General features: G+C 25.1%; 2 protein-coding genes across 12 annotated transcripts in view; one reads left to right on the top strand and one right to left on the bottom strand.

Annotated features, from left to right (window-relative positions):
- The window catches only part of LOC111619738 (suppressor of lurcher protein 1-like), a 115,825-nt gene that overhangs the window by 78,146 nt on the left and 11,059 nt on the right, over positions 1-26,620 (bottom strand). For 5 of the 9 annotated variants that reach the window (XR_002755810.1, XM_023361544.1, XM_023361546.1 and 2 more), the window contains exon 1: positions 9,224-9,444. The exons of 1 other annotated variant lie outside the window; for it this stretch is intronic. The gene's annotated coding sequence lies outside the window, so the exon portion shown is untranslated. Of the gene's footprint in view, positions 1-9,223; positions 9,445-10,387; positions 10,570-11,936; positions 11,992-14,374; positions 14,420-26,620 lie in introns of those variants that run through there. 3 more of the 9 variants (XM_023361541.1, XM_023361542.1, XM_023361540.1) reach the window with 3 other exon arrangements.
- Positions 9,358-17,322, top strand: LOC111619747. Of its 3 annotated transcripts, XM_023361562.1 has the most exons (5): positions 9,382-9,484; positions 9,933-10,054; positions 12,857-12,969; positions 13,671-13,930; positions 17,118-17,322. In XM_023361562.1, exons 3-5 carry the CDS (start codon positions 12,892-12,894, stop codon positions 17,311-17,313), a joined length of 534 nt encoding a protein of 177 aa, XP_023217330.1. In that variant the 5' UTR covers positions 9,382-9,484; positions 9,933-10,054; positions 12,857-12,891; the 3' UTR covers positions 17,314-17,322. The 3 variants fall into 3 exon arrangements, with proteins under 3 accessions (XP_023217332.1, XP_023217330.1, XP_023217331.1); XM_023361564.1 differs by lacking the exon at positions 9,933-10,054 and having other exon boundaries at positions 9,358-9,484; XM_023361563.1 differs by lacking the exons at positions 9,382-9,484; positions 9,933-10,054 and having other exon boundaries at positions 12,778-12,969.

The raw sequence follows: 26,620 nt of genomic DNA, 5'->3' as shown, positions 1-26,620 counted from the left end.
CAGCTTAGGACCTCGAAATGCCTAAATCCGGTCCTGATACGAAAAGATCAACTAACATTGTACAACTTTATCTGATTAATACAGACAAGTGACAACTTGATAAATACTGTAATCGACACAAAAACGTACCTATATCACTTTACAAAAGAGAACTTATACCCTTAAGGAAATTCCTAAACCTGAAAAGAAACAACACAACAGCACATAATTAAAACAAAAGAAAAATATCTGAATAGTAAAATATATGAGATTTGTCATACAAATTTTATATATAAAATTAAATTAAAAATTTAATTNAAAAGATCAACTAACATTGTACAACTTTATCTGATTAATACAGACAAGTGACAACTTGATAAATACTGTAATCGACACAAAAACGTACCTATATCACTTTACAAAAGAGAACTTATACCCTTAAGGAAATTCCTAAACCTGAAAAGAAACAACACAACAGTACTTGCTATAGTTACAGTTGGCTTCAATCCAAACAATATCGTCTTTGGAATTCCAAAGAAATTTTTCCTAAAAAACTGAACTTCATTAAAATTATAATATCATATTTATATTCTTATTTTAAAAAATTAATTAAGTATAAACATAATATAATATTTCATTATTTAGTCGTTGTATTTTCTTTTAACATTAATCTTATTACAATCAATAAAGGTATGGAACAACTTTTGACATATTCCAGATTACATCCACAGGTTACAATTATATTCGTCTTTCGTGAGAGCATCGAATCCATCAACTGACAGAATCTGCATCTGGAATGATCAATACTTCACCATCCCACAAGCTCGCTAGTAAGAAACTAAAAATCGATACTTCTATTATTTTATAAATATATAAATTTGCTGATGATCTAATAAGCTCCACACAAGTTTTTAAGAGTTTGAAAGTCATGAGATTTGATGATATTGTCGTTTGCAATGAAAAATCCTACATTTAGTAATTCACTGATANTCCTGTTAAAATATTATTATTAATAAATACAATAATATTTTATACTTATATTAACAGTCAAGCATGTTTTAAGAGATAAAAAATTATCATATTAAATATGCAGTTAGAAAATAATTTTAGGAAAATAAATCATATCATGGAGTCATGACGTGCATTTTCCAAATGTGGACACAAGCCAAATAATTTAACTATAACGATTTATGAAGTTGCGTTAGAATATATAATATGAGTTTTATAAATATATATGCATGTACTGTACACATAGACACAAATATCTTCTTTTTTTCAAATATGAAGTCAATAATAATTAAATTAAATATTCTGATTATTATGATAATTTAGTTCTCGATCAAATATTGATTCAACTTTCCTAAAATAGATTTAGGTCCCGTCGATAACATACTAATGGGAGATAATCTTATAAATTTATCTCCAACGTGGTATAAATTTTACTTATAATTTCCTTTTTTCTTTGTCTAAAAGGAGTATATAGAAGTCCAGAGCTGGACTTCTGTACAGTATACTCCTTTTACTTTGTATATACTCCATATACTCTGTCAGCAATAAAAATGATTAAATATATTTTCACCATCCCACAAGCTCGCTAGTAAGAAACTAAAAATCGATACTTCTATTATTTTATAAATATATAAATTTGCTGATGATCCCTATAGTACGATCGAAGCAATTTTTTTTTTACCTTTTTAATTTTCTTCTGGATTTTCTAGCTTCAAGTTTTTCCAATTTCGTCTCAGATTTAATTAAATTTTATTCGTTAAATGGAATTAATAATTGAAACAATTTACATGAAAATTTGGCTAATAATTACATCGTTACCGCTCCAATGACATTAGGTGAAGGAATTATTAATAGTAATGCAATATCTAACCATCATGTACAACTGTTAATCCATTAATTAATACAGAAATGAAATGTTTCTAGTTATGTTTATACTTGTGGCGATTAAAAATTAATTACTCGAATTGATTTTATAACTTAAAATACGTTTAGATAGCTCCAGATTCGTTCGAAGAATCCTGTAAATTTAAGGAGTGGAATAATAATTTGACATTAAGAGGTTTTCCTTAATGAAAACTTTTTCGACGCTATTGAGATCTAAAATAAGATTTTTCCTCTTGAAATTTAATTAGTGCAATTAAAGAGCTGAATTATAATTGCGATTAATGACGAGGTTCTTGTAGTACAACCATTCACTTGGAAATTGTGACACTTCTCTTCATTTTTACAATAAAATGATTTAGTTAGAGAACTTTTCTAAGACTTCAGACATTAAAAAAAATGTATAAAAATCTAATAAATCATTACTTTCAAGTATATGAAGTGCATTCCTAAATATTAGTGCTAAGTATTACGTGCATATCTTCAATGGGATTCATTGCATTAGTCGTTCGACCCTGATAAATGTTGTCTGAAGTAATTTGAAAGAGTAAATAGATAAAACTCCGTTTAAATTTCTAGTTTTAATAGCTAGCTGTTAAAATTAGAAATACAGTGCACGCTACTAAAACCCAGAACGATATAATTAAAAAAGTAATAACTTATAATCATTTGTTAGAAAATAAATTTAGTTAAGGAAAATGGCTTTAAAAACCAAAGATTTATTGAGTAATATATAAATATTTCTTTAAAATAAATTGAAGAATCTATTTAAATATTGCAATTACAAATTTGCTGTTCTGAAAAGAATGGATAAACTGTAATTCAGTTTATAGTTTGTTGGATTAAATATGAACAAATTGACTATACACAAGCGCAACATAACTTCAAATCTGATATGTAAATTAAGAAAAGTTTATTAATTTTAGTTTGGATATGATAATGAACAAAAAGTATGGGAACATAACTATAGGTAAACATAAATCCAATCAAACTAGAGTAAATTTACAGAATCCCTATTAAGAATTAGTTTTACGTAAAGAGTAAAAGTAATGACGAGAAGAGTGAGAAAATACTTTGATAATCATAACCTCGATAAAAAGTTCAGTAATGAAATAAGTTTGATAGAGTTTATGACCATAAAATAAACAAAGTAATAGCAAACAAGGAGTGAAAAATGACCAGAAAAATTTATATTAATAGTAATAAATTCTTTATAAAATAAAAAGAAAAATTAATTAAAATTACTGAAGAAATCCGATTTATTATATCAAAAATTTACCGTTTAAAACTAATATTTCTATAAAACTAAAGCATTTTGTGTGTTATGTATTTAAATATTAATGAGTACAAAGCAATAATTTGTACAAGAACAATTAAATCTAGACAGAAATTTTATCTTAAATTAAAAAAACATTTTGATGTGAAGAACAATAATACTTGATAATATTTTCTCTGGTAATATTTGATAATTCAAACACGAAAAAAGCCATTTTTTTGTGTCATCCAACTGTCAAATCTCATAAAACAGTTTTATTAATGAATAATCATTACACGAAACAAAAGATTAAATTTGCTTTGTGTTTCAAACCAAAAACTTTTTTCCCCCTACAAAAGTACACATATGGAAATCGACCAAAGCAAAATCGATTCTCACGAAATAAATACAAATAATCCGATTTAAAATATTGATAATCCTGCTTTTTACAGTATAATTAAATCAAAACATATCCTTCAGCAACATAACGTCAACGCCAATTTTTCTTCTAAATGCACGAAACAAAATTACCGATTTTTAAATGATATCTTAAAAATTAAATAAAGCTTTAAACTAAAAAATCTATATTAAAATTTTCTTCTTAAAACTTATTTTAATTGATTTCTAGTGCTAATTACATTAAAAAAGAATTTTTTCTTATGATTTATTGTTTATATAAATTAAATCTCACACTAGTAATTTCTTCGTTAATTTTATATTAATTTTTGCGCTTTTTTTAAATACAATTTTTAGCAAAATTCTGTAGATTTTAGATTAGTTTAAGGGGATATCTAATATATTAGTTTACCTGTTAAAGTAATTCTTTTACCAGGATGAATCATAGTGCGGCGACAAAGGGCTAAGAAAATAAAATCAATAGATAATAGATGTATTGAATTGTTAGAAACGCATGTTTTCTAAAGATTTGTCAAATCATGGCAATCAGTTCTTGTTAGTGTTAAAGAAAACGACTCCAGTATTTTTCCAAGACTGATTTTCTTTAACCATTTTCACTCTACCGAAAATCAACTATTGTACAATTTAATAAAAATATTTCTCAAACCGAAATTGAAAGAAAAACCTATTTAATTTGAAAGATTTAAGTACAAAAATAAAGAATAAACTGTAAAGTGAAATAATTTAAGTTTTCAAGAATTGTTAGGGTTTATATTTTTGAAAAAAATAAAATATAATTTATGCCTGATAATGATACTAAACTGAATTTAGTCGATAAGTTTAAGTTCAAATCTCCGTAGCCTTCATCATTATAAGGCAATCTCATTATTTAATTGCCTAAATAAGATTCGTTTATTCTATTTTTGAGTGATTTTTTTTTACCTATTTGAAAATTTAGAAAATAAAAATAATAAAAGTTTATAACGTGTAAATTATAAAGTTTTATGAAAGAGTCAAGCTAATTTAATTAATATAGAGTTTTCTTAAAACGTATCTTGATTTAAGTAAAGTATTATGTAAAAAAAATTAGCTTTAATCATTCTGTTAGTTCAATTAAAGTGGTTCTTAATGATAAAATATAAATTTTTTACGTTCTAAAATTGTATTAAAAACAGAACATTTGTCTAATATATCATTAAAAATTTATGTATTTTTTTTAAAACTTTCATACATAAATAATGAATAAAATTTATTTACGAATAATGCTAACAATGATTTTTTAAACTCATTATAAGGATGACTTTCTGATTGAATATTTTGCCAATTATTTTTCTTTAATAATATATAACATTTCCGAAAGAATTTTTTTTGATTATTTTAAAGTCTGCACTTTTAAAAATGAGAAAAAAAACTGAAAATGGAAAATGGAACATTCATTCTATACGTGCAGAACACAATCATAAAAAATAAAATAAAATTTTTTTGATACAACAATATTAACATGGGTTTGCAAAAACCTTCAACAATTTTTAGTCGAGCAGTAACATAACTTTTTGTTCAACTTAAAAAACAAAAGAATAAAAGAATATATTCTGATATGGAATAAACAAGATTACAAAATTACACTATATTTTCTTTAAGAATACTTCGATATTCCTCTAAAGATATTATGCAGAAAAATACAAAACGGTTTGTCCATCTGTCACTTTATGGATAACTAAAATCATTTCTTCATCTGAAAGGGGGAGAAACATAAAAAAAAATAAATAAAACAAAATTTTCTTCTAGCGAACCTTCTCTTTTTTTGTTGACCTGTATAAACAGATCAATAAATAAACAAACTAACAAAACTTAAGCACTTATCATAGGAAAGTGAGAATGATTTTCAACTGAAAAAGTAAGAAATCGTGATTATATATATATATATATATATATAAGATGTTTAGGAATAAACTTAGGAACTCATTAAAATGTATATTCGAGTTAGACACAAAATAGAGAAACAGCATTAGCGTTAGAAAACACGAGGAGTAGATCTCACGAATGTGATTACCTGCATTCCTGTTCACAAAAGTTAATCACGAATACTTGTAAGGTCACTAAGAATTTCCTCTTATCTCAAATTCCAATAAAAGATTCATCAATGGAAACCTAATTAGAGAAAACTCCTAAACAACTTTTCTCACATTCTAATCTTGAAAAATCGATTCATTTTTATAAGAATCATCTCCATAATTAAAGAATCCTTCATTTACATTTTTAATCTCTCTTGACGAATAAACTATAAATGAAAATAGAATTTAAATTACGAAACTATCATTATTAAATAGATTGCATTTATAAATTTTAAATCAGTTTTAAAACACACAAAACATTTTTAATCTTTCTTGATCAAAGAGGTTTGAAATTCAATTTCTACTTATAAATATTAAAATACATCTTAATAAATCCTTTAGTTTAGGAGATTTTAATACGACGAATTTAACAATTCTTAACTTTAATCCATATTTTATATTCTTGTTTGTGTTGGTTATCTGAATAAATCCAAAAATATTAGAATAATGTTTAATACCCGAGTAAATAATTAATAATTATTATATATTTATTTTTTTAACTAAAAGTAATGTTACAGAAAGTTTACTCCCTGAAGTATCATTAAATTAACTTGATCTTAAGATATTCATCTATCTTCATTTCGACCTTAAAGATACTTTAATAAGCAAAATAATTCTTTCGAATATTATAAAATAAATGAATATATTTTATTGTTTAATTAATTTGTACTTTTCTAAAGAGAATTTACCTAAATTTGTCTCTCTTACAATTTGTTAATTCTGTAANGGACCGTATTTATATATATATATATATATATATAAGATGTTTAGGAATAAACTTAGGAACTCATTAAAATGTATATTCGAGTTAGACACAAAATAGAGAAACAGCATTAGCGTTAGAAAACACGAGGAGTAGATCTCACGAATGTGATTACCTGCATTCCTGTTCACAAAAGTTAATCACGAATACTTGTAAGGTCACTAAGAATTTCCTCTTATCTCAAATTCCAATAAAAGATTCATCAATGGAAACCTAATTAGAGAAAACTCCTAAACAACTTTTCTCACATTCTAATCTTGAAAAATCGATTCATTTTTATAAGAATCATCTCCATAATTAAAGAATCCTTCATTTACATTTTTAATCTCTCTTGACGAATAAACTATAAATGAAAATAGAATTTAAATTACGAAACTATCATTATTAAATAGATTGCATTTATAAATTTTAAATCAGTTTTAAAACACACAAAACATTTTTAATCTTTCTTGATCAAAGAGGTTTGAAATTCAATTTCTACTTATAAATATTAAAATACATCTTAATAAATCCTTTAGTTTAGGAGATTTTAATACGACGAATTTAACAATTCTTAACTTTAATCCATATTTTATATTCTTGTTTGTGTTGGTTATCTGAATAAATCCAAAAATATTAGAATAATGTTTAATACCCGAGTAAATAATTAATAATTATTATATATTTATTTTTTTTAACTAAAAGTAATGTTACAGAAAGTTTACTCCCTGAAGTATCATTAAATTAACTTCATCTTAAGATATTCATCTATCTTCATTTCGACCTTAAAGATACTTTAATAAGCAAAATAATTCTTTCGAATATTATAAAATAAATGAATATATTTTATTGTTTAATTAATTTGTACTTTTCTAAAGAGAATTTACCTAAATTTGTCTCTCTTACAGTTTGTTAATTCTGTAACTAATTATAACTTAATGAATACATTTTCATTATTTTCAGTCTAAAACTTTTATTCAAATATACATTTAATCAATTCTAATTCATATTTAGTTTAGAGATATTTATTTAAGTAAATTTAATGCTATTACATTACTTTTGATGTAACGTAAAGAAAAATATTAATTAAAATTTAATACTTTATCTCAAGATAAAATTTTTCTCGACTTAGATAAATATTTAATAATGCAACACAATTTACTATATTAATGTTTTTTTGTTTACTTTTTAGAATATAAAATTTAGACTAAAAATGATAAAAACGTTAAACTACTTCAATTTTTAGTTTTAAAACTTGATAAAAATCTAATCTTCGACCATAAAAAAAAATTCTGTTTTTCTTTAATTTTGTTACAAAAATAGAAATCTTCCGTTCCGTAGATTGCATTTATCTAGCCAATTTATGAGTAAAAATATATACAAATATAATTTACTTTAGAAACGAATCAGTTTTCACAAAACAATAAATTCTATAGTGATGAAATTTATCGAAGAACTACAGCATATGCAATGAATGTTATAAACTCAAAATCGAACCATATTGATTTTTGGAGAGAAACTTGAAGCATATTCTAATAATAAATAACAAGTGCAGAATATAAATTTCCTCTCAAACTAAAAGATACTCCATTGAATCATCTCTTGCTTCGATAATGCTGATATTCTGAAAAGTTGATAAATGAACCAGTATTCTTATATCTTCAAAAGATTTGCTAGACAGATGCACATTTCAAGACACAAAAAATTTACTCACAACTTTATTTGTAATGAACTTTTTTAAAATTTAATATCTTTATAAAAGTGACAACATCTTCGGGCAAAGTTGTCNATTTAGATAAGAAAAGTATAAATAATAAATTAAATAAAGCTACTTTTTATAACGATTTTATCCTCGATAAATTTTACAATCCGACTATTGCAAATAAAACTTTACCATTAATAAAAAATGCAACAAATTGCAAATATTACTGCACTCTTTCTAAAATCAGTAATAAAATTTCCTTAAGGATTTTGAAATTAAGTTGTAAAGATTAAATGAGATATAACTATCAATTTTCAACAAGATATATTTATATACTGTATACATGTATATTAATAGTGTGATAATGAATGTATGCTTTTTACATCATTATAACGATCAATCTTCATTGTAACTAAGAGCAGAATTTACATCAATTAAATAAAGATAATGAAAATCGAATTTATAAAATGTATACTTTTTTAAAGAGGAGTAAATGCTTTAAATCGACTCGATCTATAAATTATATACAAATCTTTTGTGTTTATATAGAACAAATATATATTATTGATCGATAATTTTAATTTTAATTTAATAAAACGTTCTTAAAATAAAATATTGTTCTTAATTAATAAAATATTCGACAAGAATTTATAATTAATTATATTCTTAAAATAGATAAACATAATATATAATACTCGTTCTCCCCTAAACATAACGACAAGTCTTCGTATCATGCTGGAGGATATACATATATATATCAAAATGATAATACTGAACCGTATCGTAAAATTATAAGGCTTATGAACAATAGTAAAACACTAGGATGTTCTGTAAGAAGGAATCGTTCTAGCAATTGAATTGATAGCTTCTAGTAGCATTTAACGTGTCTAGACTGGGAAAGCATTCTATCTACACTATTAAAGATTAAAATCGTTAACAATATGTTACATCACTATAAGCCATTAACGAAACTAATTTTATCCACATAGTATTATCTTAAACCTAACAAAGCTTAGAAATTTTAGTTTTTAACTATCTAACCAATTCGGAAACAGCACTGTCCTTCGAATTCGCTAACCCGCCGAGGTATTGAAACAACTTACGCTATCTTAAGATGGTATGAAGTGAACATTTTAGATACATACTTACGACAATAAGTCTATCCTTGTACAATCCAGTAGATTCCACCTTAACCACAACACACACAGGCCTACATGTGTCTAAGACAGACCTCCACTGTGTACTCCCTACTTCCAGCAGGACAGACCAGGGCAATCGATAAGACACTGGATTTCATTCGAACATTGAGCTCCAGCAGACACAGTGAGAGAGAATGCTGTTGTCCACGGCGAATCGCTAGTTATCATAAACATGTCCAGTTGATGGCTCATGAGGATGTGGATAGGGTAAGTTATTATTAACATCCTGTACCTCAATTGCTATAGATTTTCTGATAATGCACTGACAAAATGACTTATAATTTTAACCTATACATATATTTCAATTTATCGGTTTTAAAAGCGAATTCTATTGGTAGAAAACGTTTTCTCGTAGTCTTTTATTTCTAAAACAAAATTCTATATTTTTTTTTATAATAAAACTAGTAAATAAAAAACGCAGCAAAATAAAAATTTTAAAAGTAAACTTAATAAATTATCAAATATATTTGTAATTGTTTTATTCTATAAAAAGTATTATATATTATGAATATAGAGTAAATTATACCTAAATAAGTTATGTATATGATAATTTTTTTATTATAAAATTATAAAATGGATTTAACTTTATATTATTTGGTAAGAAAAAATTCAATTAATACTAAACTTCAAATAGTCATTGACCATTCTCGAATAGGCCTACAAAACATTTTGACGGATGCCAACAGCTTAAAGGACGCAAAATTATTTATTAAAATGTCCTTCTACGGTACTTCAGCAAATCTAATCTTGCCATAACTTCTAGGTAGGCAAATCAAAGTGAGTAAATTCTTCTTTGAATGAACGAAGTTCTTCAACAAACCTTAAGCTTTTATTATAACTTTAATAATTAAATTCATAATAAAAATTATTATGAAAATTTACAATTTTTTTCAGGTTTATAATAATTCGACATTTTATAATTAAATGAGAAGTACTTTTTAAACAAAATCATCATCATCATCATGTTATAGATGATTGATGAGGAAAAACACAGAAGGAAGTGTTTGTTAGAAAATCATCCCGAAATCGGAAATAGATCTACAGGGAACGGAAGTTGACTGAAAGACAGGAAATAGATACGAAGAGAGAAAAGGTGAAGCTGAGATTTACCGTTTCTCTTGCCTGCCATTTGGACTGTTCAAGTTAGCAAATTATCCATTGCGTATCTCAGCGACACACTCTCCGGACGAATAATGCTCTACCTTCAAGACGAATGCATTCGTCAAGTAAATAAAACACTTCTATTTCTTGGATAAACAGAATTTCTCAAAATCTCCCAGATCAGGCAGCCTCTAAAATAAAAAAACAAGAAAAAAAATCAATTTTTAAACGATCAAGCATTCTATTTTTTTTTCTTTCTTTCTTTCGAACGAAAGAGAAAAACAGCGTATATTTTTCTTAATTAAATATAGGGATGGCAGTTTAAATTTGGAAATTTCCGATGCGAAGTGATTTGTTACCCTGTCTATCGTTACATTGTCTACAAAGAAGAAAACTGTAAAGACGGCGGAAGTAATGAAGCTATTCCTTTACATGCACATCTATAAGGAAAGAAATTAATTGTCGTTGTAGGAGAAAAATCAATAAAGACATTCTCATTAACTTTACTTCTCCAAATTTCATCGATTGTCAATTGGAAAACAAAAACCAAAATATTTCGATAGATTTTAAACAATTGCCTTGATTACTAGCCATTCTCTCGTGATAATTTTTACACCGCTTCTTTGAAAAATGAGTTACATCTTTAAGTTTGAATGTGTTTTCTTCTAAAAGATAAGAGTAGTTTTAATTTGTGTTGGTGTTAAACGGAGCACTGACTGTGCAAATAACAGAGGGTCAATCGCTCTGTTTGTTGAGGAACGAAGTGCAAATAGTGCTTCTTGATGAAACTGCTCAATTAAGTAGTTTAGATGTTATTTTTATATATTTCAGACCTTCCATTTTTATTCAAATATATTTTATTTGTTAACTTAAAACGCAAACCATATCTATATTGTAACAAATAGTTAAAAAGTCTGAACTACTCATGTATAAGTGCTAACGAAGTATATGTTATATATTTTAATTAATTAANTACACCAAAAAACTCTCCTGAAGAACCTTCAAAAGGAGCATCGAGTAGTGACTATAGTTTGTTAAAAAATAAAGAAAATCACCAAGAAGAAAAAGAGACTGAAGCTGAACCTGATGATAAAAAAACGAACAAGCATTTCAGGTAAAACGTTAATAATTTGTATATTATTCTGAAAGTAAATATTCTTGAAATTACCATAAAGTAATGTTTTAATTAGTATTAATTTATTCTACACGAATTAAGTTTTAATCGTCATTAATAATAATCATCATTACTATGCTAGAAAATAAAAATTTTACAATTAAAAATAATTATCTGATAAATATCAGTGTAGCATTTCAAATATAATAATTACTAAATTATATAAAATGAATAATTTTATAAAATAATTAAAATGTTTAAATTATAATTTTCCCATTATAGATATTATTAAGGTTTTTAATATGACAATTTTACTATTATTTCTACTATTCAGTTTAATGTATGAGAATGATGATAATCTGTAGTAATTATACTTTTAATTTCAATTTAGAAAAAACCTGATAATTTATCATAGTTATAAATGTATAGAAGTTTAATACTTACTCAACATGTAAACACAAGTACTTTTACAAAAGGAGAATCATGAATCTGAAATAAATTAGAAATAATTATTGTAAATATAGAGTATATTAAAACATCATTATTAATTTGTTGTTATTAAAATTGAATGGAAATAATATAGCACATAAGTAAATACTACAACACAAATGTAAATAATAATTTGATTTAAAAAAAACAGTAAACAGCATAAATTTGTTATTATAAGCAAAGTGTTCCTTCCAGAAATAACACAAACCTCTTTGCTGAATGGAATTCTATTACAGATCTTTTCTAAAAAATTTGATTAATTTGTTTCTATTCGCGAACTATCCTAATGCATTCTCCAGTGACGTGGAAGAACATTTATTGTTTGAAGAGATTTTCCTATCCATGAAATGCCAATGATATCTGATAGGAAAAACGCCGCAGCTAAGTTTATTTTCAAAACCATCTGAAATAATATGATTGATATCGATTACTTTACAGAATCCAATTTCAAAGAAAAATATTAAAAAAGAAGAAAAATAAAAAGATGTGCAAATTTGCTCTGCATATTCATATTTAAAGAAACGTTGGTAATAATATTTTTTTTTTCATTTTTTAAAATGGTTTTCCGTTTAGGAAGTGATACTTTAAACTTAATACTTTTATAATAAATACTTTTCACTTGAGAAAACAGCACTTATTTTTAGTTTCTAAAAGTAGAACACTTATAGCAAATTGCCATTTTTTCTTTAAAGTCGATTTTCTTAAATTGAATTCCGACTTGTTATTGAAACCAGTTTTTTTTTTTAATCGTTAACATAAGCACCTATAGCATTCGTCAAACCATTTGACGATTTTACCCTTGACGTAGAATAGCTTATAATGTAAGAGCGTGCGAATCTTGCCTAGTTACATTTGTCTCTCCCTATCATTAACAGAGCCGCACCGGTATACGACAATTAGTTTCTGAAGAATGATTCCGATGAGAAATAAGGAAAAGTCTGATGTGTCAGACACAATGATATCTCCTTACTTCATCCTCTTCTTTTTGGTAAGATTTTTGATGATAAATTACTTTTTTCCACTTTCGTTTTCGTAATTTACTTTTCAACAACGGAGATTTATTATAAAATTAAATAACCAAACTTTTATTACTTTTCGTAAAATAATTGTTTTAATTCTATTTACAGAAGTAAATAGAATGAAATAGAATATTATTTATTTTCAAAATAACAATTAATATTTAAAAATTTTTATTTTCGTAATTGAAAAATGTATATGTATTATAAAAATTTTTTACAATTATTTTTACAAAATTAAATATTAAAAACTTTTATGTAAATAGCGCAATATAATATCCCATCTTTCATATAAATGTATACAGTGTAAACAACCTGTGTAAATCGGATTCGCAAGGTTTTTTAGTTTGGCAGGTTTCCGTTTTGAACAGATATTTTTTAACACAGAAAATCACATCGTTTAAAGGATTTTTCCTATTTAAGCAGGTTTCCGTTTTATTAAGGTTCCGCTATGAACAAGTTTTACTATATAGAAAAATTTTAAAAATTTAATCAATTTAACCAAATAGTTTTTAAAATATATAACATATTATAATGATTTATTTAATTTTTTAAATAGTAATCATTTAAATAAATGATTATCAAAGTTACATATGTGAAGATTAATTTTTCATCTTCAGCTATGCGATTATTAATAAATTACATTATTATTATTAAAGTTATTATTTTACAGATTAATATCTTACCCTCACGTTGTTCTAAAAGCGAAGAAGAAACATATGTAATAATACAAATTCCATATCGTATGTTAAAACGACTGAATAGTAAATCAATTACAATACAAGTTCCAGATACACCAAAAAACTCTCCTGAAGAACCTTCAAAAGGAGCATCGAGTAGTGACTATAGTTTGTTAAAAAATAAAGAAAATCACCAAGAAGAAAAAGAGACTGAAGCTGAACCTGATGATAAAAAAACGAACAAGCATTTCAGGTAAAACGTTAATAATTTGTATATTATTCTGAAAGTAAATATTCTTGAAATTACCATAAAGTAATGTTTTAATTAGTATTAATTTATTCTACACGAATTAAGTTTTAATCGTCATTAATAATAATCATCATTACTATGCTAGAAAATAAAAATTTTACAATTAAAAATAATTATCTGATAAATATCAGTGTAGCATTTCAAATATAATAATTACTAAATTATATAAAATGAATAATTTTATAAAATAATTAAAATGTTTAAATTATAATTTTCCCATTATAGATATTATTAAGGTTTTTAATATGACAATTCTACTATTATTTCTACTATTCAGTTTAATGTATGAGAATGATGATAATCTGTAGTAATTATACTTTTAATTTCAATTTAGAAAAAACCTGATAATTTATCATAGTTATAAATGTATAGAAGTTTAATACTTACTCAACATGTAAACACAAGTACTTTTACAAAAGGAGAATCATGAATCTGAAATAAATTAGAAATAATTATTGTAAATATAGAGTATATTAAAACATCATTATTAATTTGTTGTTATTAAAATTGAATGGAAATAATATAGCACATAAGTAAATACTACAACACAAATGTAAATAATAATTTGATTTAAAAAAAAACAGTAAACAGCATAAATTTGTTATTATAAGCAAAGTGTTCCTTCCAGAAATAACACAAACCTCTTTGCTGAATGGAATTCTATTACAGATCTTTTCTAAAAAATTTGATTAATTTGTTTCTATTCGCGAACTATCCTAATGCATTCTCCAGTGACGTGGAAGAACATTTATTGTTTGAAGAGATTTTCCTATCCATGAAATGCCAATGATATCTGATAGGAAAAACACCGCAGCTAAGCATTCCAAACCTAATCGGAGTGTATCCATAGGAAGAAAAATCCATTTAAACAATGCAACTTCTAATGCATCACTATAGGTTGATTGCTAAAGGCAGTCATAAACTGCTGCTACTGAGACTTACTTAATAGCATATTTTCTAAAAATCACATTAAATATCTATCTCTCACTTAAGATAATTATTTTTACAATTTAATGAGTGTGTAGACAAAGTGAAAGATAAGAATATTATTGAATATTTCTTATTGTCAGAAAATTAATTTTATTGCTGCAATTCCTCCCTAATTTCTAAATATTTACGATGTTGATATAAAAAAAGGACATTAAAAATTATTTTTATGATAATTATAATGTTTACACTAAAAATCTCAGTCAGTTTAGCTTTATATATAAAATAAATTTTAACATGTAATTACAGAAAATGTCAGTAAATATATTAAATGCATAATAAAAATGACAAAAAAGACAAGAATAATAAACTAAATAGTATTAAAATGTTTGCTTTCAATTTATAGTAATTTAGGTTTTAATGTATGATCTATCAGATAGTTAAAATCACTTAAATGAACAAGTAGGTGCCACTATAACTGATAGTTGGCACCTAGTTATAGTCCTATATTTAAGTGATTTAACTAGATCAAGCTAATTCAAACGTTAAACGAGTAAAGTCGATTTATACAGTACATTACTGAAGAGGTATGTTCTCAACCATTACATCAAATAAGATCTAAAATAAGTAAATAGTAATCTTAAAAATATTCAATTCGTTAAACTAATTTGAAAAAAAAAAATATATTATTTTACAAACTATAAAAAGAATTTTTATTTAAAAATATACAGTAAAACATCGAATTATTAGTTATGTCAATTAATAAATGTTAAAAAGATATTAATCAAGAATTAATTTAAAGATTTGTAAATTATGTAAATATATAAATTATAAGATTGTTAATGAATTAATTTAAAGAATTCATAATTATGTATGCATCATGCATATTGAAGAATACTTGAAAAATTATTTAACATTTACAATAAATGTTTAATTAAAATTATCATTTCATTTCATTGAATTTGTTACATTATACAATAACAATAAACATTATTAAATTTAATAAATATCATCAGATGTTGATCAAATTCGTACGAAATTGTCCGAAAAGCGGCGAATAACAAATGTTTTATAACTAGCGGGCATTGTTAATGTCACTAATGCATAATATGCATTGAAAATATTAATATAAAAGCAATTTAATACGTAATAACTTACAGAAAAGTCAATTTTTTTCAATGAAAATCTAAATTATGTATAACTTGATAAGCTCTGAATTCCACTTTCTCTTTACTTTTTACGGTTGAGTACCAATTTCTAGTGACGAAATCCAATATTATCATGGTTCGACAAAATAAAAATTTATTGTTTTTTTTTTTCTTTCTTTCTTTTCTTAATTCTTATTATTTCAATCTTCACTCATTTATGAAAAGTCAAGTCATTCATAACATATATAAGAAACTTCACATTAAAAGTTTAAAGTAGTTACAGATGGTGCGGCTTTTATTTCGATATAAATTCAATTAAACCAGTTTTATTGTTTAAAATTTTAGTCGCTTTTTTTAATACGTTTTATTATGTTTTTAACTCACTTAAATCCAAAACGAACGAATTTTACCTTTAATTAAATTTCTGAAATTTAATTGTTAATTAATTATTTAAAGGTCGCCATTTTCAAATCGGATCGGATTTGTGTTTTCTGATTGGTTAAATAAGAAATAAATAATTGATTTAATTCTTTTAAGTAGATTTAAATTTGAGTAAAGTAACAAATTAATTAATTATTTGTTTCTTTGTTCATTATTAACTACTTTGTTTTAAGTACTGTACACTTGTTTTTTTTTATATTGACTCTGATTGTATGAAATTTCCGTTTGTTTACGAAAAGGCTCATTAAAATTAAAATTACTCTGTAAATTATTAATTCAGTTATCATTTGGAATAAATAATAAATAATAAAATAGAATATATATTATTTATTATTCCAATCATTTATGAGTCATATCAAAAATTAAGTTGTATTTAGTTTTGATGACTTCAATTCATATTAAATTATTAAATTGTATAATAAAATTTTAATAGCATTTAAATTAATTACTGAATTTTTAAAGTATTGTCATTAGAATGTAAATCACAGGATAATTAATTTGATACGAACGTCGTTAATTGGAAGGCAAAAATTCAAAACAGCGACTTTTAACCCAAATAAAAGTAAGGAATTATTTATCAGAGATAATAAAATTTTCTTTCTGTTTCTTTATAGCTATCTGAATGTATACGGACCAGAGGTTTACGAGTTTGGTTACCGTCAAGGAAATTCGGGTCATTTTATGGAAAGAAAAGAAGCACGAAAGGGTCCAACATCACGTGTAGCTGTCAGATGGGGAGATCATAAATCTGGTTATGGTGAACATTATTGGGACTTTAATCATGGAGAGAAAGAAAACAAAGACGACTAAAGAAGAGATGCAGTCACAAAAACATTTTTTTTTTTTTTTTTGAAGCTTTAAAATTTTGAATTTTTATTGCCTTCAGGAAAATTGTATTATTGTAAGTTTAAAGTATTGGATAATTTTTTTTTTATATTCATTTTTATAAAATAAAGTAATTGTTAATACAAATATTAAAAGTGTTATAAAATTTTAGAATCTGTAAAATTGATATTTTCGCTAAGTAAACTCTTATAAGATTTACTCCTACCTATTTCGTTCGGAGAAAATTTTATGACAAACGCAAATTTCTAAGTGAGGTTAATTGGAACAGAAATTCCAGAGTTAACTCATTAATTGAAATGTAAAAATAAATGCAAGAACTAGCGGTAATGTGATTGAAATTCTAAGTAATACATCTGTTAATGTGAAGAGTACCTCAAGTGCACTACAGGCAGTAATCATCAAATATTAATAAGAGCGAAAGAATAATTTGCTGATGAAGTAGATATAGAAGTTTTAATCTAGATTAGAATATATGCACATGTATATCCATATTTAGATTTTTTTTTGTAATTGTAAGAAGTTTCAAAATATGTCTACTGTATAATTTTAATAATAATAACAACAACAACATTAAGTGCAGAGCCCAAATGGTTAAGAGTTGAAAATTGAAATTTAGTACACAGTTAGGCTATGTCATGAGAATGTAGACAAAGAACAGACTTTCTGAAATTTCCTCCACAGAGGAGAGGGAGAAAGTAAAAGATTAATCTGAATTCAGATTTTACTGTACTCTTTTAAATGCAGTTTTTTGCAAGATATCAAACATGTTTTCAGACCCATCTAAAAATTCTCTAATTAGTATCGGAAGAAGGTGAACCTAATTCTTGCACCCTGTAAAAATGGATAAGATCAGCTATATTCTAATAATCTAATTTTTGCTATTGTTACATTTTGCCTGAGCAATGCCAGCTCATCTGCTAGTATTAAAATAATTTCATAGAAATGTTTCACATAAATAAATATTTAAATTTAAAAGAATTTTTGAAAATATACAAAATTAGTTTTCAAATTAAAAGACATTTACAGATTCCAATTTTCAAGGTTTAAAAAATAAAAAATCTTTTTTTATAAAAGTATGCCTTCTGTTTCTCTATACAAAAATATTTTTGTTTTACAATATATAAATGATAAATAATATTAGATCACATCATTATACTGACATTACAAGTAAGTATTGATAAATACTGTATTTACTCACATATAAGACAAGGTTTTCATTCATTTTTCACTGTGTCAAAAACTTAGATCGTCCTATAGTGAAGGATTATTTGCATTTTTGCAATAATTTTTGTGAACCATGTATAGTTCATGCTGCCATTATAGGTCTACAGTCTATTTATCATAAGTTGGCACCTACTGTAAACAAACTAAGATACACCCACGTTTGTTTATTGGTTGGAACCTACATCCATCAATTGAAAACCACATTGCATCTCATTTGTCCACAGAAAATAGTTTCTCATTACTTATAAAATCATTAATGAAATACTAGTCACTTAGCAATGATTATAAATTAGTCATGTCATATTTGTTAAGTTGTTATTTTTTAATGAATATTAGCACATTCTAAATCATTAAAAATAAACTTTTTTCAGTCATGCACATTATAGTGTTTTGGTTTTGTTTTCCATTCATCACATATTAANAGGATAGTTATGAATAATTGCTTATGAACTTTTTTTCACTTTTCAATTTATTATATTAAAAATTATATTTTGGTTGACTATAATTTAATTTACAAGTTAGTTAAAGCCGCACCAGACTTTTTAATGAATGATAAATTGTTGGATCTGCCCAATTTCGTGCTAAGTCAACTCTCGCGACATATTTTTTTTTCATTCGTTGTCGTGACAAAGACATACTCTACATATTATCTATCGCCTGTAGAGTAAGAAAAAATAATCAAATTTTAATGAAAATCTTCTATTAGAGTTACCCCAGATGACGTAATATTTCAAAGTGTTGGTAACTGGCAATTCTCCCGAATGATGTAATTCGTTAGCATCATCGTTGCCAGTCTGCTTCATTGACGTCATACACCGATGACGTTTTGATATAACGAAGTCATCAGTTTTAAGCGTTGAAAATTTTCCAAAACGTAAATTAAAACTGAAAGATAGCAAATAAAATATTAAAAACAATTATTATAACCTTTAAAAGATTTTAATTTATTTATTTAAACATCGCTTCGCTGCATGGTATAAGTCTTTATTACCTTATCTATAAATTTATTCGACATCATAAACATTAATCACTTTTGCGATACTAAACATTCATGACGTCTATATAACTTATAAAACATAATAAAAATTCATTAGCTAAAATTTCTTTTAAAAATGTTACTATGTAATAAATTTTTTTAACATAAGGAATATTCACCAATTAATAATTACTTTACATTGTTACGTCATAACATTAATTACCGTATCATTTAATAATTGCTACAGTTAACAATAATACTATAATTAATGCAGAGATAATAATATTACAATTACGAGTTACACCAAAGTCATTAATTTGCATATATCAGAATTGAAATGGGTATTAAAAATACTAAACGAAAACATATTTTTGCATTGAAATGAAAAGAGATATGAATATTTCTATATAGATATTGTATATATAATTTTTTATATCTATGATAGTGTTAGTATAGGAAAAAAAATGTTGATAAGTAGACCGTGATACAAATTACCAGAGGCTGAATATATTATAGTCTCTTTTATATAAAATTTATTTATCTATTTTTATGTTGTATTATTCTTTAGTTCAATCTCATCTTTTACGTTTCGAGCAGATAAGAAGAAATTTTAATACAATTATTCTCAAAATAGATGATCAGATGCTTCATTAGTCAATTAGAAAGCATCACATTGTTGCATGTTTTCAACATTTCACTGTATATAAACACCAAGAATAATAAAGTTACATTTCTTTACATATATAATGAAATTAAGTATTAATAAAATTATGATAAAAATGTAAATTTTTATCATAATTTTATCACATTAAAAACTCGAAATTTAAAACAAATTTCTTTCGTGAAACTCATTAATTTAACTTATATTTGAGAAAGTTTTATTTACGCTATTAAGAAACAGAAAATTATTATAGATATTATAAATGTGCTTATATAGAAAGAGGGGGAAAAAGTAATTACTAAGGATTAAGAAATTAGAAAATAATAGACCTAAAACTGATATATCTGATCTGAACTGAATGGTATTCTTCTTACAGCCTTATGGTAACGATAATAGATAGTCAAAAGGCAACTCAATTTCTCAGAAGCTCACCTGAGACAAATCGATTAGTTAAGCTTCTTGATTAGGTCGTTGGAACTTTTAGCGATATCTATTGTCGTCATAAAGTAGAACACGATACTAAACTAGATTTTCTTTTAGAATAGCCTAAAGTGAAGAAATCCTTTAAAAAAAAATTGACTACTTTAAAATATATTAAAGCTTAATATTAGTTAACATACGCTTAAACATTCTCAAAATATTATTTTTCACTTTTTAATATTCTTTCAACAAAAAATTCTCATTAACTTAAATCTATAGATCCTTGCAGAAACACAACAGTATAATCTTCACGGATCATTGCTGTTCTGATGACAGAAAAACTTTTTTTTCTATCTCAAATTTTTTCTGTTTGATAATGAAAAAAAAATTAACATTTAACTAAACATTTCTTTTACTAAATTCTTACAAATTAATTTTTTTAAGAGTAACAGTTAATGCATATTAATTTAAGTTTTATTTTATTGTAATAAATTTAGCATTAATAATATTTTACAATTTTAAAATACAATTTAAAATTTTGTTAAACAAGTAAGGAAATTGTTCATGTTATCATTAATAAATGATTACATCAGAATATTATTTTAATATTGTACTCTGATGTAATAATTTAATACATATCGAAATTTATTTTTTTAAATTAATTAATTAATTTTTTAACACAATATGATAGCGTATATTAAATTTTACATAGGATAGTTGTGAATAATTGCTTATGAACTTTTTTTCACTTTTCAATTTATTATATTAAAAATTATATTTTGGTTGACTATAATTTAATTTACAAGTTAGTTAAAGCCGCACCAGACTTTTTAATGAATGATAAATTGTTGGATCTGCCCAATTTCGTGCTAAGTCAACTCTCGCGACATTTTTTTTTTTCATTCGTTGTCGTGACAAAGACATACTCTACATATTATCTATCGCCTGTAGAGTAAGAAAAAATAATCAAATTTTAATGAAAATCTTCTATTAGAGTTACCCTAGATGACGTAATATTTCAAAGTGTTGGTAACTGGCAATTCTCCCGAATGATGTAATTCGTTAGCATCATCGTTGCCAGTCTGCTTCATTGACGTCATACACCGATGACGTTTTGATATAACGAAGTCATCAGTTTTAAGCGTTGAAAATTCTCCAAAACGTAAATTAAAACTGAAAGATAGCAAATAAAATATTAAAAACAATTATTATAACCTTTAAAAGATTTTAATTTATTTATTTAAACATCGCTTCGCTGCATGGTATAAGTCTTTATTACCTTATCTATAAATTTATTCGACATCATAAACATTAATCACTTTTGCGATACTAAACATTCATGACGTCTATATAACTTATAAAACATAATAAAAATTCATTAGCTAAAATTTCTTTTAAAAATGTTACTATGTAATAAATTTTTTTAACATAAGGAATATTCACCAATTAATAATTACTTTACATTGTTACGTCATAACATTAATTACCGTATCATTTAATAATTGCTACAGTTAACAATAATACTATAATTAATGCAGAGATAATAATATTACAATTACGAGTTACACCAAAGTCATTAATTTGCATATATCAGAATTGAAATGGGTATTAAAAATACTAAACGAAAACATATTTTTGCATTGAAATGAAAAGAGATATGAATATTTCTATATAGATATTGTATATATAATTTTTTATATCTATGATAGTGTTAGTATAGGAAAAAAAATGTTGATAAGTAGACCGTGATACAAATTACCAGAGGCTGAACAGATGACTTGATTGGCCAATGTGTTCACCTCGATTGTTAAAACACCAGAGACATCTTTATATCCAGTGATTGATGAAAGAATTCTTGTCTTTGTTTTTCTCTTTCTCTACCATTTTTTTTTCTTTTTATTTTTCTATTCTTTTCCAGTTGCGGAATTGGCAAGGAGCCATAAAGGTCAAATATGATTGATAACGTATTAATGACAACGGTATAAGAATCACTTTTGATGGTCTTTGATTTTATCTTTTGGTTTTCACACCTAATAAAAACGTAAATTGAATGAAGATATGTCAGTTTTATTTAGCCAATATTTAAACTTTTTATCCTTTGATATAAAAAATGTATTTATATATCAGACTCATATTCTACCTTAAAGATATCAGAAGAACATTTTCATGATATAAACTCATCTACACAGAATATTAAATATTGTTTGTAAGAAAAACTGTGTAAAAATTCCTTCCAAATATCCACATTTTTGCTATTTTATTGAAACAATATTTACTTGGAACATGTTTATTACGTGAAGTTTTTAATTAATGTATTCTTAAGTATGAACCAAATAATGAAAAATAAATATCTTTTATTATTTGTAAAGTTATATAATTTTATACAAAATATCCTATTTGTAAAATTGTTAGTCAAAAAAAAAAAAACTGATAACAAAGAGCCCTTTACGGAAGAAGGTTATTAAGAAGTCTGAAACTAATCTTTTCAGATTTTTGAAAATCCAAATCCCTTCTGGCATTAGATTAGCTCATCTGATTTCGAATCAAATTCAACTTTAAAAAAATATATATATTTTAGTATAATTTTGAAAATAAAGTATTATAAAATATTTAAATTTTATAATTCACTGTTAGAAATTACATCTAAATATTCCTTAAGGTATTCAAATAAATTACTTAAATAGAAAATGCAATGAAAAAGTCATTCTCTACGACTATATTTTCTTTTTAAATTATTATAACGCAATCTAGTAAAAAAATAATTAATTTTTTTATACTGTTAGAATTTAATATTACTTCTAATGTATCAGTACAAATAGTATTTTTGCTTTACTAAAATAAATTTATGATGACATTTAACAATATATAAGAATAAAAATTAAAAATTTAAAAGTAAGAAATTATTTAAATTTTTTTAGTCATTGCAAATTGTATTATTTTTTCTTTCAGATAAAAAAATAATCTAATTTTAAATTCTGTATAATAAAGATTGTGTCTACTAAAAATTTCCACAAATTTAAAAGTTGTTTAAAATTTGAATTTCAGTCTAACTCGTTCCATTAACCTCCGGAAGTGGTCAGCTTTGAAGTGGTAAAGTTTGGCCTTGATTTTGTCTTTTAACTCTTTCTCGAATTCAGTTTCATAGCCGTTTTCATAAGCTTTTTGCTTCAGTTGGTACCAAAATCTCTCAATCGATATCAGTTTTGGAACGTTTGGAATGTTGGATCATGAGAGATGTATCGAATTCTGTAATAGTTCAACTTGTCAACTATGTCGTAAGCATAATGGGTGATGGCCATGTCCGTCCAAGAAGACATATCCTTAGTCAGGGTAGTATTTTTTAGCCTTTTCTGAATTCATTTGTTGCCATACACCGCTTTCGTGATAGAGAACCATGACGGAAAACGAAGACCTGTGGACGTACGTCTCTTTAGACCGATTGCCAGTCAAACTGAAAGCGTCGACGAAACTTTGAGTGCCGTTTGAATTTGACTTCGGGATTCACATCTAATCCTTCTTTAGTGAAATAATGATTGTTACCAGATTATTTACTTCAGTCAAAAATGAAATAGGATTCATCGTCCATAACCACGCCGAGATTATTTGACGCCTTTGAGACTCCATCACGCAGCTTCCGCAGAAGGGTTTTCTGTAGCAAGTTGCTTCGACGTATATTTCGGAGCGGACTTTCGATTCTTGAGAGTCACTTTACATTCAACCACTGAACACTGTCGTGGGTTCGGTTTCGCCAACGGTCTGCCTACGTGAAGTTTTCCGGGTTTTCTTTACCTTTGAAACATCTAAATAGGATGTCCGTGTGAAATTTCGAACTGAGCTTTCTTTTTTTATTCCTGTATGTTTCCCTTGCTCTACTCTTGAAATGATGCTGTATGATGTATGCCGTGGCATTGCAGCTAAATGATTAACTGTATATTTTCTACTGACGCGATTTTAATATAAAATCTGATAATTACATTTTGTCGATCGGATTTATTTAATCCTTCCATTGCGTACGTTATTTACGTAAACTTTTTTGATAAGTGGAATCAAGAACATTAGAATAATGGTTCTTAACCATGAATCCAAGGACCTCCAAGAAGTTCGTAGAAAGTTTTCAAAGATTGGAAGCTTGGAAGGGCTTGGGAATCAACTTATTATCTTAATTTTGTATTATTGAGTGAAATTGTTGGTTAAGAAACACATATATTACTATATATATATATTTATATTTACTTCTATTTTAATAAATGTATTTCTATATAAGTTAACTGGTTTCTTTTGTAATTTTATTTTATTCATTTAAAAACGTTATTCCGAGAAGGGTTCAGAAATCAAAAAGTTAAAAACTCATTTTCTAGAATGTATGCTGTCTACTGTGTATGTTCAACAATTATTGTATTCAAATCTGCCATAAACCCTTGTACATTATTATGCGAGTTTTACATACAATACGTACAGTAATTATTAAAAGAAATTAAACAGTAGTCTACGACAAAAAGTTATACATAAAACTACGAAGTGATTTAATTAAATTCTTATATAAATAATCTTAGCAATAATTTAAAAATTAATTAATTTTTAATAATTTTTAGAACATGAGAAATTCACATATTTTAAAACTTATATACTTGAAAAATGCATTTAAAAGACAGGATTGAGATTAATTTAAATACAAACATTAAGATAATATACATATATAAAACGGTAACTTTAATTAAAAATTACACGAATTTCTTAATTATTCAAATTGAAAATTTTAAATAAATCTACAATAGTAGATAATAGCAATTAATATTAATATTATTATAAGACAATATTTAATCACTCAATTAACAATTTAAATATTTAATGAGTATATTTTAAAATTGTTTTGTACTCTATAAGTAGCTTATATGAATTTGTAATTAATACAGATCCGGTTATAAATAAAAACGCAAAATATAGAACAATAATTCAAATTATCCTTGAAAATTTTGATTACTCATAAAACCTTGTACATCATTACGTGAGTTTTATGTGAGAGTAAAATATAATACCTCTTTAAACAGTAACATAGTTTCCGTTTAATTATTCTAAAGGCGATTCTGAATCAACTAACGGAATAAAGACATATTGTATTTAGTTCGTGGTTCAATAATTCCGCTCTTATTTTCTTTATAAGGTTTTTTTTTCCTTATTTTTATACAGCTTTTAAATGTCATTTTTATCCTTCAATAGAGTTGTTTGATGTTACGTGAATAATGTATGGTTCATTGTTAATTTCTCATTGCTATTAAAACTTTCTCCTCGAGGAGGGGAGAAAATTACTTAAACCAATTTTTAATCAATTTTAAAAATTATTATTATTTTTATTTATGATTGATTCTACACACGAAAGATATTTGTATTATATACTTATTTTTATTTTTGGAAAAGTGGACTATCGTGTTGTGTTGTGTTTTAAGTCACACCCCGAAATAAATAAATTATTTTTGTAAATAAATATTTAAAATTCAAAAAAAATGTTACGGTATTAGGCTACAACTTGACTCGAATATTCATCTTTAAATATTTAATCAAAGTTCTGATATTCATTTTAGAATTCTTCACTTGTAAATATTTTATTATTTGACTAAATCATTATTCAGTACAGATGTTTAACTACACTAGTATCTATAATAGGAAGTTTGTAGACTTTTTACTTTAAAAATAAAGCTTGATATTAGAGTATAATTTTAATTTAATTTAACTTAATTTTCTCTGATATATGATAAAGCTTATGTAATTCAATTTTTCCTATTATGTATATCAAAAAATTGAGAAATTTTTTCCTTATTTTTCTATCCTTGCTTTCAAAAGTTAGTCTACCATACAATACGTTCTATTATAGTAACAAATTACAATCATTCATCACACGCTATATGACGTCAATAGCTAATTACTATTACACAAGTTTTTTCACATGCGTAACTAATTTAAATAAATTTAATTAATAATAAGAAGCCAAATGT

The sequence above is a fragment of the Centruroides sculpturatus genome, unplaced genomic scaffold (assembly GCF_000671375.1).
Source record: "Centruroides sculpturatus isolate CEXI.00-Female unplaced genomic scaffold, Cexi_2.0 scaffold88, whole genome shotgun sequence".
NCBI classification, from domain to species: Eukaryota; Metazoa; Arthropoda; class Arachnida; order Scorpiones; family Buthidae; genus Centruroides; species Centruroides sculpturatus.
Note: the sequence above shows the minus strand (reverse complement) of the source record. Positions and strands in the feature narration are given on the sequence as shown.

Coding starts and splice junctions, on each gene's coding strand:
- LOC111619747 (XM_023361564.1), top strand. CDS start 12,892: ATGATTCCGATGAGAAATAAGGAAAAGTCTGATGTGTCAGACACAATG. Junction 12,970..13,670: donor ACTTCATCCTCTTCTTTTTG/GTAAGATTTTTG, acceptor ATTATTTTACAG/ATTAATATCTTACCCTCACG. Junction 13,931..17,117: donor AAAACGAACAAGCATTTCAG/GTAAAACGTTAA, acceptor GTTTCTTTATAG/CTATCTGAATGTATACGGAC.